The sequence below is a fragment of the Aulostomus chinensis genome, chromosome 5 (assembly GCF_037954235.1).
Source record: "Aulostomus chinensis isolate RoL2024-O1b breed Wild chromosome 5, RoL_Achi_v1.0, whole genome shotgun sequence".
Lineage (NCBI taxonomy): Eukaryota > Metazoa > Chordata > Actinopteri > Syngnathiformes > Aulostomidae > Aulostomus > Aulostomus chinensis.
The window spans coordinates 27,485,318-27,502,415 of NC_141324.1; the positions used below are offsets into that span (position 1 = coordinate 27,485,318).

Consider the following 17,098-nt stretch of genomic DNA (forward strand, 5'->3'; position numbering starts at 1 on the left):
TACCGTGAAATGTCTGTAAGACTTCGGTTACTTTACACCTTTGAGTGAAAATGTAAGGACCAGTTCCTCTGAAACGTTTGCCCAAAGAGGAAAATAAACAGAAATTAGGAGTCAAAATATATCGTCCAGCTATGTATTTTGTCAATAAAATTTGGTTTATTTAATACTCACCTATTTAATGTCCCTTTTAACATAAATTTCAAATTCCTGTTTGCACTTCGTCAAATTTTAAAAAAAATTAGTAAACCTGATTTAGCTCGACTTTCCCTACAAGGGATTTTTTTTCCACCTGACATTCATCAGCCCAGGCATTTTTCAAGGCAAACTTCCACCTGGTTTCCAAAACTCTGGTGTTTCCATTCAAAAACCTTTCCTGGAGATTGTCATTTTCAAACTTCCTTCCATCTCGGGTCAGACAACAGTGTTCCTGTGTGTTTGTGGGACGAATGCAACTCTTCCTTAAAAGCCAAGAAACAATACTAGTTTTAGTGCTGCTGACTGGAGGAGCAGCGCCACCTCTCTGCTGATGCCAATGTGACTGTTAAAAAAAAAAAAAACAACCTTTAAGGCAAAGATTAAAACTCTAAATAATAATAAACTACCACCTGAGGAATGAAGCACTGCCGAGATGGTTGTGGGACATTTGGATTTTATTGACGTATCAAACAGCTGTACATCTATTTGCCTTTCTTGGCCTTGATCTTCCTCAGGTAGAACTCGAGCTCTTTGCCCTCCAGGATGTAGCCGTCTGCTCTGCCGCACTGGCCGGGTCTGGAGGCGATGCAGGCTGCGGGACGAGGAAGGAGGTGGTCAGAGGGGTTTTTCAGTGCTGTCTAATAACCCCGTGAATGTCAGGGTTCAGAGTCTGAGTGACTGTTAAAACCCTCAAGAGCCACCAGGCTCCTCGATGACGCCAAAAGACTGAACAACTTTACTTGACTGTGAAAATGAGTGTACAGACTTCTATGGTCCTCCATGTCTAACCTAGTGTGTGAAAGTCACTGAAAAATAAGGTCGTACACCTAAGAAACAAGCTTCAGTTTGATGCACTGAATGATTGGTACTGGACTCAACCGAAAGCGGATCAACTCTGAAACGGACGCTTAAAAAAAAAGTGAAAGCACACTGGGGCTCACCAAGCAGCTTCCCCTGTGTGAACTGCTCCTCCAAGAGGGTACTGATTTTGGCCGTCTTCTTACGCTCATCGTACTTCTTCTGGGTCCTCTTGGACCTCTTCTTGTTCAGGACCTCTTCTTCCTCTGGAGTCTGCGGCAGAGAAGGGAACCAGTCTTAATAGATGAATGTACTTGTTCATCAAGTTCAATGAAAGACAATATGATCTAATTAATTCTACGTTGAAAGGTGCTGGTAAAGGCGACAGGTCTTTCTCAGAGTCTTCATTATCACCACTTGCATTCAGTAGCAGAACTGGACAAAGTTATCTTCATGGAAAGACGAGCAGCAGACCAGACAAAGAGAGCCGTAATGTAGTTTGACCTCCTTGACCGGTTTAGAGCAATTTAATGGAGTTACATAAAACTCCCATCCCTCAACCTCTAGGAAAAGCGATCTATTAACTTTTATCACGAGTACAATCTACTTGCAGTGCAGTTCTCTTATCCCAGAATCTCTAGGACGCTGCATTTGGAGAGAAAATGCTTCATGTGCACAGAGGGAAAATATCTACCACCATTTAAGTCTTGCAGGGGTCATTAGGCAGACATTGGAACGCACCAGCACCACGTCAGAATCAGACCACAACAACGGCTGTAGATGAACATTTTGTCACATACCAGCTTGGCTCCCTTCTTGCGTCCCAGGGGTGTGGCGTAGTGGGCCTCATACCACTGCCTGTAGGGTAGGCTGTCGACCAGGACGATGCAGTTCTTCACCAAGGTCTTGGTTCTGACAAGCTCGTTGTTGGAGGCATTGTAGACCACATCAATGATCCTGGTCTTGCGTGTGCAGCCTGCAGAGGGAAAAATGCACAAAAGCAATGAGCAAGGAGGTCGATTCCTGGATCCCAACGTGGTGAAATGCTAAGGCAACACCACATTTTAACATTTGTCACTTAGCAACCGGTCTTCCTCAGAGTCTTAACTGTCAGCACTTGCATTCAGTAGCAGAACTGGACAAAGTTATCTTCATAGAAAGGTATGCACCAATTACAAACTAGTTTAGTAAAAATCAAAGCTTTCTTACACTCAGAGCCCCATGAGAAGTTTCCCACATCCAGCCTCAGAGCACGGTACTTCTTGTTCCCACCACGGACCCTCACTGTGTGGATACGACGAGGTCCAATCTGAGCAACAAAGATATTCCATGAATGCAATGATGGTAGGTAAACCTACGAATCGTTCAGAACAAGAACAAAGATTGTGTACCAGTGGTTGTGCAAAACATAAATCCCGCCAAGAATGTCTTGGAGCGTGTCAGTGTAACTATGACGAGTCCTAGCATTGGTAAGTCCAAAGCTTTGAACCAAAACGGTCCAAAAAAGACAAACCTAAGGTCAAGTTTTCATCACCCACGCCAGATCATCGAAGCCACGACTCAACAGTAAACTGAACATTTACCTTTGTGTTTGCAGGAGGGCGACCGAGCTCATACTTCCTTTTCTTGTGGTAGGGCTTGCGTTTACCGCCGGTCTTGCGGCGTTTATGCCAGTTGTCCCTTGAGATACCTGAAGGAATAAAAACATGAGGGGTTAGAACAACGAAGACATGGTCAGACCCTCCAACTACTGTCCGTGCTTGAGTCATCAGTTCTCCAAGGTAGGTTGTCCGCATGATTATTTGGATTCCGCATAAAGAGCTTCATCATGTCACTCAAGCAATCTAAAGTCCTCTTCCTCCTCTGGAGGTCTACGTGTTGACACTGGCTAAATTAAAATGCTGGACTTTCCTAGTAACGCAGTGATCACATCGATGTCCTCAATGGTCTGCAAAACTGCATCGTGATACTCCACTAATAACCACCCAACAATTAGAGCCCGTGTACACTTCATCCAGCTAGCACACAATCCCTGGCAGTCCAGTTTTTCAGCAGCATGTCACGATCGTACTTAGCCTGTTGCTAACGCTAGCACCTTTTACACGTTAGCCTGACGATTACAACCAATAAAAAACACGAAAACTCGCCTACGCGCCACAAAGCCGAACAGCTGACCACCACTCAGTAAGTCTTAATAGTTTACCTTCACCTAACAAAACTTGATCTGAGGTTCACATGCGCAGCCTCAGCATCAGCAGCTCACTACATGGCAAGGGAGAAGCCATCTTGGAGCCTTCCAGACGTCCACTGGAAATCTTTTCTTTAAAATACCATCAGCTGCCCACAAACATCAAAGATGAACCTACATATGTTCAATTAACATTTATCTTCAATAAAACAGACCATTATTGGAATATTCCCACGTTAAAACACCAGATGGACGAGGATTCTCCTCCCGACCCGAGCATGAAAACACTCACCCATTCTCAGGCGCCGGCTAGAAAGAGGAACCGCAAAGGCTCATGGGGTGGTTTGAAGACACGTGTTCTCGCGAGAATTCGCTCTACAGCGATATCTGGAGTTACTGTCCGTCACCTGCTCCTCACGTTTGGTTCATGTACATGACCTTTGACTGATTCAGGGGATGTTTTTTCTTTGTATGCAGAATCTTGTTGAATTAAGTTGCTTCAATGTTTATTTTATTATAGTTTTTTTTAGGCTTCTGCTTCAGTCACACTCTGGATGGAAGCAACAAATGATTTTATTTCACAACCATTTTAACTCGGGAAATCTGATGTTGCAGCAATTGATTAATAACTCAAGACAGATGTATTGATCTGAACACATTTAAACCACAAAATATCAGCGTTTTGATAACTATACACTTTGTTCTCCATGTCATACAGTCTGATAAATAAACATGTCATTTGTTACAGCTGGTATTTGGTCCATTCCTTAAATGATTCATTTAACACCAGAGGTCATTAATGAGCAGCCACAGGTCCAGTCCACGAGTCTGTGTGGTTCTTTATTGGATATATACACAGCAGATATGTCAATCTGAGGAGGAACTTGAGAAGATCTGTGTGAAGCAGCGGAGCGATCACTCCTCCCAGGGGCTCATGTCCGTATCGATGGCCACACAGTTGTAAGCAGCGTAACGCAGCTTCTCCTCGCAAACCTTGGCACTGCAGGACAGAACACACGTGGGAGAAAATGATCGGACGCTCCGATTGAGAAGTGATCATAAAAATACACACAAGTCAAAAGTCGAGGACTTCTTATATTCAGATTTTTTTTTTAAATTTAATTCCCAAAAAGCAGTAGGGTTTGATACCTGGGATAGTTGGGTAGATAAAGTGTGCTGGAGCATGTGGAAGACTGTGGAAGTGCATCTGTTGTTTCAGACCTAAACCAGGAAAGAGACATCTTCAAACAGCGATCAGCTTAATGTTCAACTGCAGATGTTCCTAAGTCGGAAGTGTCTCCATGTGTCTGAGGTCACTCTTGTCCTTGCACGTACCCTTGTTTGTCAGGAAAGATGTAGATCGGGGCAGGAAGACGACTTCTCCCCGTCACAAACCTCAGAAACCGGCTACGATCCTCTGAAAACAGAGTTCAAAATCCTGCTTAGTCACTGAAGTCAGGACTACTGGAGGCAGAGGCACACACTCAACAGAGCATTCATACACCTGGTGGTAAACAGGTAAGAGGCCACCTACCCCAAGGTTATAAAAAGCTGTAAAAACCCAAATTTACGACACGTATTCCAAATCTGCTGTTTTCAGGCTCATAAAACCTGACAAACATTGACATATCACACAGGTCTTGTCTGGACGAAGGCCTGATTCCAACAATCCAACCGGAATCTGCCATTTTCCTGACATCAAATCCAGAACAATGTTGTTTTAGGACTGACAGAGGAACAAAGGCATTGACTGAGACTCAACAGACAGCTTCCAAATAGGTGTGTTCAAATTCCCTTGAGAAAAGACTCGGCTGTGTAGTCTGTCGCCACCCACTGAGATTTACTGACCGTTGGTGAAATTTGTCAGGGCTTCCCACAAGTACTGCACTCTAACGTCACTCTGTTCCAGGTCCTCATAGCGAGCTGGAGGAGAGACAGAATCGTTCAGCGTTGCAGAGTCCTTTTTATTCATTTATTTTTTTAACGACGTATAACCGACGGCCTGAGCCGGACACCTACTGAGTCGTTTCAGGGCCTCCACCGTGATCTCGGGGTCGCCACAAACTTTCTTTTCCACTTCCTGCCAGGTGAGCAGATCCAGAACAGCCTGAGGAACTACTTTAAGCAACCCTGCTTGTATGGCAGCGATCTGCAACAACCAAAAGGTAAATCACCAACAGACCAAGTGGAGCAACTGACAGGACACAAGTCGGCTCTAAAAGTAGGAGTAGTTGATGGGCACTGAGGACCGACCTGCTGCTTGCTCTCTTCTAACCGAGCCTTCTGCACCAGGTGGATGAACTCCTTCCGGTCCTTGTAGTGAACCGCCACGTTGCTGCCACCAGGGATGAGCTCCACCATCTGTCCGTCGCTCAGTAGGGTGGTGTACACCAGCTCCTCGCCAAACCTGAACTCAAACGTTTCCTGGTCCATGTTCTCCATGGCGTCCAGCAGGTTGACCTGACAACAAATTCCGCTATTACCTTGACGTCGCAGCGCACAGACGAGGAAACGCGACCTTGTCGGACTGACGGGGTAGTTTCCCATTTCCACTTTCACTCAGAAACAGGGAAGTTAAACAGCCAGGGTAAATGGTAAATGGTGAATGGACTCAATTTTATAAAGCGCTTTTCTACCTTAGCGGTACTCAAAGCGCTTTACAGTGTCATCTCATTCACCCACGCATTCACACACTGATGGTGGAGGCTACCATGCAAGGCGCCAACCTACTCAGGAGCAATTATGGGTTCAGTATCTTGCTCAAGGACACTTTGACATGGTCACCGGGGTCGGGGATCGAACCAGCGACCCTTTGGTTGCTAGACGGCCACTCCACCCCTGAGCCATGCCGCCCACCAGGGGACTGTTGCTGGCGGTCACCCCTGTCCCGTTTGCTTCCACTGTCGTTTGCAGCGGTCCGAGGCTTCAGGGAGCTCATGGATCCAGTGACGGAAGAAGAAACTTTAATATAATATTCATTCCCATCAACAGATGGACACCAGTCCCTGTCACTGGGGTCATCACAGTCAACAAGGCCAATATCAGCCAGGTCATTTTGGCAGCTGCAGCAAACCCTGTTCATGTGTTGCTGGGTGTAAATTATGAGACCCAACTAGATGGGGAAGAGGTGGATTACACGACTGTGGTGAAAATGGATTGATTTCTTTGCGAGCCCTCACCAGCACAGAGTCTACAGCAGGGAAGTCTTTGCTCCAGCTGACGGCTTCCCCAGTCAGCTGCTTCCACACCAGCCCCGGCAGAGCCAAGACCTGCAGGACCAGACCGAGCACCCATCAGACAATCCAGCGTCTAAATGCATTTATTCTAGCTTTGGCTACGGATGGGTGACGGTAAGAATCACTCACCAGGAAATCTTTTCCTCTGAGAGCGGCACCCATGAGCTGACCGATCCACTCACACTTCTGGAACTCTTTACAGGACGGGTTGGGGACGTAGTAATCTCTGGCCTCTAAGGAGCCCTGCAAGACCAGCACAAACAGTTTAAAATAAGAAAAAAATCACATAAATAAGCTGTCTTCTGTACTATAATACAAATTACACTGTATCAGTGTGACGTGCATCACCCATTGGTCTGTGGGCTTCGGTTTGGTGAACTCTTCGTAGTACGACTGAGCCAGACATTTTTAGGCCATCAAAATTCCCCTTGACAAAGTGAAAATAGCCTCACGGCTGTTGATGAAATGCTTCAACCCAGTGACAGGTTGGGTTGGCCAGGCTAAACTTCTCTACAGCCAGGCTCCTTTTTTGTGGGGGCCCCCTGCTGGCCATTACAGAGAACGCAGGTTCCCCTTTCTGTTGAGGAGGTGCTTCAGCACAGCAGAAACAGAGCACAAACAAGGTGGGCGGTTACCTGGTTGGACGTTCGGTTGAAGAACGGCAGAGGCATGGCACACTCGGCTGAGCTGGGGCACAGCTCTTCAGACATGTCTGCCAGGCTGTCCCGGAATCCACCACCCTGGTCGATAATTCCCTCTGCAATGAACTTACATTCCCACCACTGGTCGTAGCGAGCAGGCCATCTGAGAAGAACAGAGACTTACGGACTATAATGTCCTCAGGTGGCAGCCATATTGTTAAAGATGGGTGAAAAAAAATGAACACCTGTAATCCAAAGTCTTCTCAAATTTATCGGATGGCTTGAGACCTTCATACACCTGCAGGGAGGGAAATGGACACGATGACGTATCATCAATAACACATTACGAATGATAAGACAAGATGAGCTTGAAAGAACGGGATTACCTGATTGAAGACGGCGTTCTTGCAGCTGGGGTCCAGCGAGGTGTTGTCTCTGTGCTCCATGGCCAGGCGTCTGTTGATGTAGAGACGAGGCATGAAGTTGGGCTTACTGGTCTCGGAGTCCTTCAGGCACTGTGTGATGAGGGCCGAGCGGCGCTTGGACAGCAGCAGGAACTGCTTTATGCTCTAGAGGGCGCCAAAGGACAGAAATCAACTTGGAATAATGGACCATTTCCACAGAAATCAACTTTGCAAAAATGTTTTCACGTATTCATCTTCTATCTTTATCAAACATACATAATCCCATAAAGTAACAGCTTCCTACAGCCTGTTTCTTAATTGCAGTTTCCCAAACCCTGGCTTCCAAGAGTTAGCTCACTTTGATCTGGCTGAAGGTGCCCAGGCTGTAGTCCCAGGCCGGCACCAGATGTGGGAGCACGCTGTCCAGGAGACAGATGAACCTGTGGGGGTGTGAAAGGAGAGAAAAGCGCAGAAGAATTCGTCTCGTTATTTTAGGAAATTCCTAAACAATTAAAAAGTTAAGTTTCCAAAACAGCTTATAAATCTGGGCGATACATTTTTGTGGCTGTTGAAAGTGAAACACACGCTGAGGGAGAAAGCTTCAACTCCTGGACAACTACACTGACGGTGGGAATCGTGAGAGTGTGAATGCTGGCCTACCGCTGGATGACCAGCGCTCTGCGGTACAGGACATCCGGTGGCGTGCCCTGCAGACGGGGGTAGCGCACCAAGTTTGAGGACTGGAAAACATCAGCGTTCAGTCCGAGATCTCGTTCACATGACGACTTGATCTTCAACCCTCGGATCCGGACGTCTATCCCCTCATCTGCAAGAACAAAGGAAAAAGAAAAGTACCATCGCGTGAGGCCCTTGGGGCAGGCGAGGACACCCAACTGGAATAATTCAGTTAAAGAACTTAAGAACACTCACGTACCCCTACATTCCTCGATTCTGACCTCAATGACAGGCAGGTGAGAGGTCATGTCCTCCAGCACACACACTTCTCCAATCAGATTACTACCGGCAAAACAGAGAGCGACAGACACGCTTCAGAACAGCACAACAGTCCGATTTCATCTTCTTCTTTTTTTTAAATTCCTCTCTGGATTCTGGAGTGGAGAACCCCCTCGTCCAGGCTGCATTCCGTCACCAGAGGCCCATCTCTGTGAAGGAGGTGTGTGCAAGCTCACTCGTCAATGGTGACGTCGCTCAGCTTCTTGAGGTTGTCTCCCTCGCCCCCAAAAACCGTGACCCTCTTGGGCATGTAGTTGTCGTCTGTTGAGTCCACCGTCAGTATCAGTTTACTAGAGAGGGATGAAAGGCACATTACTGACGAAAAGAATGTCTCCATGGCCAGAATTCAGCTAAGGTGGCTTGTTAGGGTTTAACAAAGCAAAATGTGACGTGTGCGCGTTGCTAAACTAAAATGGTAGATGATAAAGTTTCCTTTCAAGCCGCTCATTTCCTTGTTCAATCAGTCACAAGGAGCAGCTCCATACTTGACTACAGTGCCTCTCTTCATGTGCAGACGGATCCAGTGCTGTCCCTGCATGCCGTCGCTCTCCCAGTAGGTTTCTGTGTCGCCGTCTGTCAGACAGGTTGCCCCGCCGCTGGGATCCTCCTAGCAGAACATTTCAAAGGTAGATTGGTGAGTTAAGCACACAAGTTGTTGAGGTAAGCAGGACAATCACGCCGGTGGGATGAGCTGACGGCATCTCACCCCGGCAGTCGACGGTAAATTCTGTTTGAAAATATCTAGTAATTGTTCAGTTACTCACTGAACATGAGGAAACGTCGATGCTGGTCACGCACTGCTTCACACTCCCCAGATTCTCATCCTCTTTCCCTATGTGGTCATAGAAATAGTGCACCAGGTCCTCGTCACATTCATAAGTCCAGGTAGGAGGAACGTACCTTGAAATGTTGAGGGAAACTTTCACTTATTCAGCGTTGCAGCGAAAACGCAGCAAGTGTGACGTCAAACGAGTTGGCTCACCTTAGCTTCTCGACAGCAGCCTCGTCACACTCAGAAACCTTGGGTTTGGAGCCGATATAAAGCGCGTTTTCCACATCCACCACCTGCTCCCACCTGTTGCAAGCTTTGTGGTCAAAGCCGAAGAGCTGCTGCTGCCTGTTCACGGTCTCCGGTGACTCCACCGGCACCAGCCTGTCGCCTCCCTCCGTGTGCTTACACACAAGGATCCAGCCCTCTTCCAACTCCTGGCCTGGACGGTGCTCTTCCAGCTGCTCCTAAATACACACACACACACACACACACACGGTCTTCCTGTCAAGCTGCACATCCGCACAAGGCGGTAAACTTAATACGAGGTCAGCAGTCATGATCAAAATGCAGGGAAGTACTGGGACGATTACAGGAAGCTTCACTTTCAGTATGCTTCTAAATATTTCAAATTACTTTGAGATAAGTCTGAATTATTAGATCTCATATTTCTTTTCTTTTTTGTTTCATTTCTTAATGCTTTATTCGATAGTGTAGTGAAGAAATGACATGCAGAATAGGACCCGGGGCCGGGATCCATCCCAGTTCTCTGCAAGGCCTTGGCGTACGTGCTATGCACTTTACCGGTATTCAATGAATACTTCAGTGAATCCTCCAGTGTGGTGGGGGTCAGTGACAACTATAATTTGTCCACATGATCAGCAAATGCTTGGCCAGGGGAACTCAGGCAAACCCAACGTCAGAGTGAACGCTGTTTTCTTTTTGTTGTTGTTTTGACCGATCAAACTGAGACTGATCATCTCAAGTCGTCTTCACTGGCACTTCACGCGTCGCTCCTCTGTCCCGTAGTGAGCACCCGATGTTAGAAATGTGTCGACTGGCTCAGATTTGTCAATTTTGACGTATAAAGGGTTGTCTTGTGATGCTCACAGTCAGGTGAATCGTGTAGTATGTGGCATTCAACTGCATTTACTGTACTCAAGAATATCTTCTCTGTTAATTTCATGATATTACACGCCTTCACACAGTAAAAAACACTCTAAAGTCTCTGTGAACTATAAAAGGACCTATAATCAGAGATTACAGGAGATCAGCAGCACAAAGGGGGCAAGATAACGTGACTGGAGCCAGAAAAAGAGTCCTACCTTGTTGATTTTGACCCAGAGACCTTGGCTGTTACAGTACTCCTCCCCTGTGGTCCGGATACAAGTCCCTTTCTTTGGTTCAATGTTATACTTGCAAGCCTTCTTGCTGAGGGGGCTCTGATGTGGACTATCAAAGACGGATACGATGGTCTTCCCGACGCTGGAGCCTCCAGAGGAAGCCCCGGTGGATGCGGACGAGGCTGAGGATGAATCCTTGCAGATTTTATAGCACACCTCTTTCGGAACGTAACAGAGACATTCAGGGACCGGCTCGCTCCGCCTGAAACAATCAATGCACCTGTTCAGGAAGCGGATCCTGCCCAGCAGCAAGTGAGGGCTGTCACCCGGAGACATGGTGGCGGTGATGATGATGAAGGTGGAGGTGACGGGCCGGCTCAGAGCAGCGGGACAGCAACAGCCAGCATTACACCACTGTGTTCCCTTTGTAGACCTGCCTGGGATGCGTCTGTCAAACAACCCAGAATATTCTCATGGAACCATTACAACAGTAAAACCAGAATCGGCAGCCAGTAAGTGGCTCCCCTTTACTCATGTGTAGTGTTGACGAGTCTAAAGGTTAACCAGCAAGCCTCCCTGATACAAATACACAGACAGGAGTGGACCAGCTCCACCTACAAGATAGGGGATCTGGCTAGCATGGCTAGCTAGCGAGGAGTTGATTACTAGTGTTTCCTGATGGGTTTACGATGGCCAACAACCGCACAGAAATCAAGGGAAGAAAGGGAATTCTTTACACATTCACAAACTAAATAACCTACAGAAGTGTCGTTTGTCCACTTACCGCTGGTGACGGCACGTGTTTTTGGTTTATTCAAGTTAGTTTATCGGTGTGGACGTCTGTAGCTGTCTGACTCCGCGCAAGCGCTTCTCACAGTTTTGTCCTATTCCGTTTTCCGTCGTCTGTACTTCAAAATAAAAGGCTCACCCAGGTAAAATTCATGTAGTTATTTGTCTGTGCTCCACATGGCATGAACACTTTATTTTATTTAGCTTTAGAATTGACACAAACAGTAAATATTCACACTCACACGTAGAGTATGATATGATTTTGTTTTTTTATACATTCAATCCATCAGTTTCCCTTCATATGAAGTCTATTTTCAATTCCAATATTGGTGTTTTGCTTCTTTAAAAGAAAAAAAATCATTTTATTGAAATCATAAAGGACAGGTGTCTACACAGGTTAAATAAAACAAACCAAAGTTAATCAATAATCTCAGTTCCATTTTGAATTTCGTCACATGATGTACGGCATGACCTCATACACCAGAAAATTTCTATCTTCATATAAACAAAAAATAGGAACGGATTTTCTCATTTTCAAATTTCTAGAGTAATTCAGTGTTTTATTCACAAATCAACATGAATAATGGAGTTGTCTTGGCTCAAAACTTTACTGTGGCTTTCTTAAAGGAAGCAAAGTGAGGTGAATATTTTCACTTGGGCTCCAGCACAACTTTGACAATTGCCTTTTCTTGTTCTTTGTGATTGTAGACATTGACGTCACTTTGAGGTGAATCAGTAATGTCCTCCTCCTCCTCATTTAGGTGTGAGGAGACGTCTATCAAAGATGGGAGGCTGCAACCACGCAGAATTCCCTTGGTCTTCTTCTGTAGAGGACAATCCAGCCCGTCACCCTGAAAGACCTTCAGGGGGAAATACTGCATCTGGACAGATGTTTCTGCAGGCTGGAGAATCTCAAGATCCTCGGCACTCATTCTGCAAATACCAGACACATTCATGCTCACGTCTCCAGGTTTTTACCGCAGCAGAAGAAGGAACCGAAACATAAAAGTGATATTACCTCATGTCGAAGGTGGAGCCCTTGAAAGCTGGCCTGATCGTGTCTGCTGCGGTAGACACAGTGTAGGGGACGGAGAAATGTCTCTGTGCCCAGTGCTTGTCCTTCACAATCGGAGCAAGATCCTGGTACATATCATCCACCGCCAGCATTGACACCTACGAGAGCACTTCATTAACCACTCACATCGCAAAAGAACACTGGTGTTTTCACACACACACACAAAAAAAACCTGAACTAAAATCTTTGTGATTGACAACCTGAATATTTCGGTCAATCAGCTGGTTGGTCTCAAAATCATCATCATCCTCACCAAACGGGTTGATAATAAGCTCCCCTACCTGAAGATATGGAATACAATGAAATTTCAGTTTCGCGGTTAAATCAAACTCTCGTTATGTGTTTTTAAACCAGTCTCATCTCACTTTGAGCCAGCCGGTGTAGAAGAAGAACTGCAGCAGCGTGAAAACAGGAACGTACAAGTCCAGCTTGTGATCCTGGTATCCTTTCTCAGGGTTCAGGAATTGTCGGCCAATCACAGAGAAGCCAAAAAACGAGTAAACCGCGATTGTGACCACCTGCTCAACCAGACATTCAGACATTAGACTTTCTAAAGCGTCAGAGAGGATGAGGCAAGAATACATTTCATTGATCAGAAAATCAGTTTTGTCTTGTGGAACCTTGGCGCGATCTCACCTGAGTGTATACCAGAGGGATGCTAATCCAGTCGTAGTGGAACAGGAGGCTGCACTTGGCTCTGTAATTATTCAGCTCCTGCAATAATGGAGATTTATCCGGTTCTAAAGGTGATTCTCGACCCAAAAAAAGTGTTTTTTGCTTTTCAAGTACCCACAAATAGGTCCCTAGAGCGCACTAAGAGGAGTTTTCCCCCTCCGTGTGACTCCAGAACGCGATTATTGAGGCTAATTGAGGCTAACTGCGACCCTTGAGACTAACTAACTGTACCGACAGCTGAAAACTGACCAAAAGTGCGTCTTCAAGTGTAAATCCACGTCTTCTCTTTACATTTGTGTGCTGTTGAATCTACAAATACTTTTATTTGTGAGAAAAACGAATCAGAACAACCCAGGCTGAGCAGGCACGACCAGCGTTTGGTTGCTCGAACCCTCTTGCACTTGTTTACAGTCGCATGACAGTGAAAATGTTGTTGGATTCCATCAAACTGTTTGTTGATTACCAAGCACATGGCTGGACGAAGACGACGTGAATTATGCCAGACGATGAGAGTCACAGTTTGTAACCGTACATCTTTGGACAGTTTTGCTGTTGATAGCCGTCTGTCGCCGTTAGCCTCAAGCTAAATATCTGTGGCTGGCTCTTTCTGCATTCTGGAGTCACAAAGATGTAAAAAAAAAAAAAAAAAAAAAAAAAAAAAAGGTCAAGACAGCAATTGGTGAGTACATGAAATGAAAATTCAACATTTGGGGCAACATGTAGCCTCCAACAAATCAAGAATACCGTTTTCCTTCCCATTATGTAATTGAACTGTTGTTGTTTTTTTTTTATCTCAAGAGGCATAAAAGACCCAGTAACTCACATCCATGAGAAGTCTCAATGCTATGTCATCCCTCACTCGACCCTCCTCTCTCGCTCTGGACGCCAGATTTGCGAACCAAGTCAAAGGCATCCAGTACTTGTTGAAATCAGAATGCAGCGATTCAAACTTTTTCAGCTCCAGGGAGGTCATGAACCCTGAAGGTTTTACAGTTTTACATTACAGGAAGTGGAAGTACAACAACAACAACAACAACAAATGTCATCCTCATACCTGAAGTGAGGGACACTGCATGAAATATATTCTACCAAATGTTTTATCTAAATGTGTCAATAAATGGACCTCATTCATGACATCAAATCAAATTTGTTCATGCACACATTGGGCATGTTAGCCCTCAATTTAGTCTTACAGACAGGAGGCAAAGCCTGAGGGCTCTTTGGAACTCTTTGCTGCTGACGGCTCTTGCGTACCTCAGTAACTGTCAGTGCTCTAGATGTCAGGAGCAAGAGGTACTAAGAGCCGTAATGGTTTTCGCTTCCTGTCACTAAAGCTAAATTAAGAAAAAGTCCCATATGGTCAGTAGGATCAAATTTGAATGAGGTAAAATACCCACCAGCCTCCACGATGTGCTCCAGAGTTGGAAAGCGCTTGTGAACTCTTGTGCTTATGGAGCGAAGAATGAGAACTGAAGATAAGTTGGCGTATCTCATGAGTGTACGGCGCAGCAGGCGACCCTTCTCATCAGCCCCGTGGACATTCCCAGAAACCACCATCATCAGGTTGTCTGGCAGCGGGAAGCTGGTGTACTGACCCCACCATCGACTGAAGGCCAAGGTCACGTAAAAACCTGTTGGCAAAGAACCGCGTCGTGGTTTATGTTTGGATTTAGCTACTTTGGCGTAAGCTAGTCCCAGTCCAGTCAGACTCACCCAGCACGAACAAAACTGGGATGAAGCTGGTGTTGGTGAACCGATCACAGTAAAGAGCAACACGCTCAAACAGATCCTGCTGCCTCGGTGTGAGCAGGAACCTGAGGAGCAAAGCAACTTCACACCGAAAGCTTCAAGCACTAAACAGATGCAAATACAACATCAAAGGTTGGATTATTTACCTGTAAAACACACTGAAGAACAAATAAACCCCGCAAAATACCAGAAGCTCCTTGTAAAGCAGCCTGTAGATGCTCCCCCTCCACCTGAACAGGAGTTTGGAGAAGCCACCAAATCTGGCATTGGCAACCTCGAGGGAGTAGGAAACAGTCATGGCCGGCTGGAAGTCAAATTAAAGTTAATATTATAAAAATTTGGCAACTTTTTTTTTTTTTTTCTTCCCCCAAACCGTGAATCTTGTTCCTTCTCCAGATGAAAACCCCAAAGATATGTCTCACCTGGTAGGGCAGGTGTGTCCCCTGGACCCGTGTGGAACCGAGCTGCCTTGGGAAGAGAACCCCCTTCCTCCTGATCTCTATTTAAACCTCCCAGGTGAGCTGTCACAAGTTGCCATTTTAGATTTACAGCCTGGGAACGCGACGCCAGAATGGTGTCTTCCTGCTGTCATTAAAAACAAGCGCGTGGAAGTTTAATAACTCCTCTTGGGTGCTCACCTTTTCTTATTCCATATTCTTCAAATTTATGATTGAAGTGCCGCTATCGCTATCATCTATTATTCTACACTGTCAGGGAGAACTGACTCGAAGGACAGAGAGCTGTGACATCCAATAGATATTCAAACTAAAGATATTTACTCCTGGGAGCTGAACCTAAATGCTACTGCATGTGGATTTTCTCATTTCCTCACTAGATCAGCAAAATGGTGGATGATTAATGAATGAATGACCATCCCCATCACTTCTAAAGTATCAGCGCCAGCATCTTTAGATTGTGGGAATTTTTCAGTCAACAACCCAAAAAAACCAACAGTTCATATTGCAAATGAGCACAGGCACGAATGTCTCGTGGGCTTTGCATCAAGTGTCCTCCAACGGGAAGCTCTCGCTGTCGTAAAACCTACGGTTTATCACAGTTATTTATGGTTTTATTTACTGTGATTGGCTTGTGAGCTTTACTCATGCCTCACACACACACACACACACACACGCACACATGCACTGACCTGAATCCCTGTCCAGTGTGTGCTTACATGCATTGGGGTTGTGTATTTCGTTGCTACTGTGTGATTTAATTCATTTTAAACCTGTTTTTTTTATGGTGATTCAATCTCATCCGGGACACTTCAAACGAAGTAAACCTTACCTACATGTAGATGAAGTGTTTCAAAAAAAATTAAGAAAGAAAACAACAAATAAGCTACGAAAATATTCATTACTTTTGGAATTATTTACAGGCAAAAACCATCATTCAATGAATTGTTTAAAAAAAAAAAAGAGAAAGAAGTCACTACGTCTGGTTACATAGTCCACGGTCCTGCTCTGTAGGTGAAGCTCATGGCTCCGCTCAGAAAATCAATCAGAAGACCAGCAGATGAATTACCCTGCAGAGGTTCTACAGGGCTGGAGGTCACAAAGCTCCAGCGCAAACACCGTGACGGCCTGACGCAGACCTGTCAGATGGCTCTCGCTCTCTCGTGCTCGGCTCCCATGTTTGCTTTTCACATCGTTACACTGTAAATCTCTCCTTTCCTGCTGTTGTTTTTCCTTTTTTTTAATCGTCCAACTCTGTTTGCTCCCCCCCCGGGCAGGATATTTATGGGGCCATCCATCCTCCATCAGAGCTCGGACAGGAGATCGTTGTGGACTTCCCTTTACCTCTAGCAGTCAGAGTGGCTCCAGTGCCATCGGCAGCTGACTGATGCGTTTTCATGACATTGTTGAAGTACTTGTAGTTTCTCTTCCTGTCACTAGATGGCGTTGTTGTGAAGTGCTGCAGGATACAGACCTTGATGGTCTTTGCCTGTATTTATCTTATAAACAAGGACACCTACGGCGTCTCTATTGACAGCCAACAATAAAAGAACATCTGACACAGTTGGTACTGTCAAAGGAGGTCGACATGTCCTGCTCTTCACCTACAGGGATCACAATGGTGGACATTACCTGAATGTGTGTTCAGGCGTTTCAGTGTCTTCATTTTGTCGTCTTTTACCATGTTCATTTTTGATTCTAAGAGGGATTCCTGAAGATTTTCCACCCTCAGTTTCATTCTCCATCATTTGTATCAGATCTCCAGAC

The 17,098-nt window shown here is 45.6% G+C and overlaps 3 protein-coding genes and 3 non-coding genes across 6 annotated transcripts; all 6 read right to left on the reverse strand.

The window, feature by feature from the left end:
- Positions 1–629: 629 nt before the first annotated feature.
- rps8a (ribosomal protein S8a) lies at positions 630–3,525 on the reverse strand. Its single transcript, XM_086205058.1, has 6 exons — positions 3,474–3,525; positions 2,577–2,683; positions 2,203–2,302; positions 1,794–1,969; positions 1,137–1,266; positions 630–787 (listed from the first exon to the last, which is right to left on the reverse strand). Exons 1-6 carry the CDS (start codon positions 3,475–3,477, stop codon positions 678–680), a joined length of 627 nt encoding a protein of 208 aa, XP_086061184.1. The 5' UTR covers positions 3,478–3,525; the 3' UTR covers positions 630–677.
- Positions 1,385–1,453, reverse strand: LOC147261990 (small nucleolar RNA SNORD38). The gene has a single exon (XR_015116247.1). It is a non-coding gene; the product is annotated as a small nucleolar RNA SNORD38 (small nucleolar RNA).
- LOC147261991 (small nucleolar RNA SNORD38) lies at positions 2,084–2,153 on the reverse strand. Its single transcript, XR_015116246.1, has one exon. It is a non-coding gene; the product is annotated as a small nucleolar RNA SNORD38 (small nucleolar RNA).
- On the reverse strand, positions 2,427–2,534 carry LOC147261992 (small nucleolar RNA SNORD46). The gene has a single exon (XR_015116248.1). It is a non-coding gene; the product is annotated as a small nucleolar RNA SNORD46 (small nucleolar RNA).
- Positions 3,526–3,747: 222 nt separating the features above from the next.
- On the reverse strand, positions 3,748–11,485 carry hectd3 (HECT domain containing 3). Its single transcript, XM_086204344.1, has 20 exons — positions 11,373–11,485; positions 10,571–11,036; positions 9,459–9,712; positions 9,241–9,376; positions 8,962–9,083; positions 8,653–8,766; positions 8,397–8,479; positions 8,123–8,288; positions 7,821–7,902; positions 7,445–7,627; positions 7,304–7,356; positions 7,053–7,221; positions 6,547–6,660; positions 6,361–6,450; positions 5,435–5,641; positions 5,201–5,330; positions 5,030–5,104; positions 4,517–4,598; positions 4,331–4,402; positions 3,748–4,181 (listed from the first exon to the last, which is right to left on the reverse strand). The coding sequence occupies exons 2-20, from the start codon at positions 10,922–10,924 to the stop codon at positions 4,097–4,099; spliced, it is 2,571 nt and encodes an 856-aa protein (XP_086060470.1). The 5' UTR covers positions 10,925–11,036; positions 11,373–11,485; the 3' UTR covers positions 3,748–4,096.
- Positions 11,486–11,733: 248 nt separating this feature from the next.
- On the reverse strand, positions 11,734–16,566 carry best4 (bestrophin 4). Its single transcript, XM_086204345.1, has 10 exons — positions 16,024–16,566; positions 15,023–15,461; positions 14,841–14,941; positions 14,525–14,758; positions 13,951–14,105; positions 13,089–13,166; positions 12,818–12,970; positions 12,653–12,733; positions 12,396–12,550; positions 11,734–12,310 (listed from the first exon to the last, which is right to left on the reverse strand). Exons 2-10 carry the CDS (start codon positions 15,172–15,174, stop codon positions 12,028–12,030), a joined length of 1,392 nt encoding a protein of 463 aa, XP_086060471.1. The 5' UTR covers positions 15,175–15,461; positions 16,024–16,566; the 3' UTR covers positions 11,734–12,027.
- Positions 16,567–17,098: the final 532 nt, after the last annotated feature.

Excerpts from the sequence above, each read along its gene's own strand:
- rps8a (XM_086205058.1), bottom strand. Across the intron at positions 1,970-2,202 it reads CTTCTCATGGGGCTCTGAGT|GCTGCACACGCAAGACCAGG; the intron begins GTAAGAAAGCTT and ends TTCCCTCTGCAG. Across the intron at positions 788-1,136 it reads CACACAGGGGAAGCTGCTTG|CCTGCATCGCCTCCAGACCC; the intron begins GTGAGCCCCAGT and ends CTCGTCCCGCAG.
- hectd3 (XM_086204344.1), bottom strand. The coding sequence starts at position 10,924 with ATGTCTCCGGGTGACAGCCCTCACTTGCTGCTGGGCAGGATCCGCTTC. Across the intron at positions 6,451-6,546 it reads TCAGAGGAAAAGATTTCCTG|GTCTTGGCTCTGCCGGGGCT; the intron begins GTGAGTGATTCT and ends CTGGTCCTGCAG. Across the intron at positions 4,599-5,029 it reads CCTGACAAATTTCACCAACG|AGGATCGTAGCCGGTTTCTG; the intron begins GTCAGTAAATCT and ends CTCTGTTTTCAG.
- best4 (XM_086204345.1), bottom strand. The coding sequence starts at position 15,174 with ATGACTGTTTCCTACTCCCTCGAGGTTGCCAATGCCAGATTTGGTGGC. Across the intron at positions 13,167-13,950 it reads CATTGAGACTTCTCATGGAT|GAGCTGAATAATTACAGAGC; the intron begins GTGAGTTACTGG and ends CCATTATTGCAG. Across the intron at positions 12,734-12,817 it reads TCTACACCGGCTGGCTCAAA|GTAGGGGAGCTTATTATCAA; the intron begins GTGAGATGAGAC and ends CCATATCTTCAG.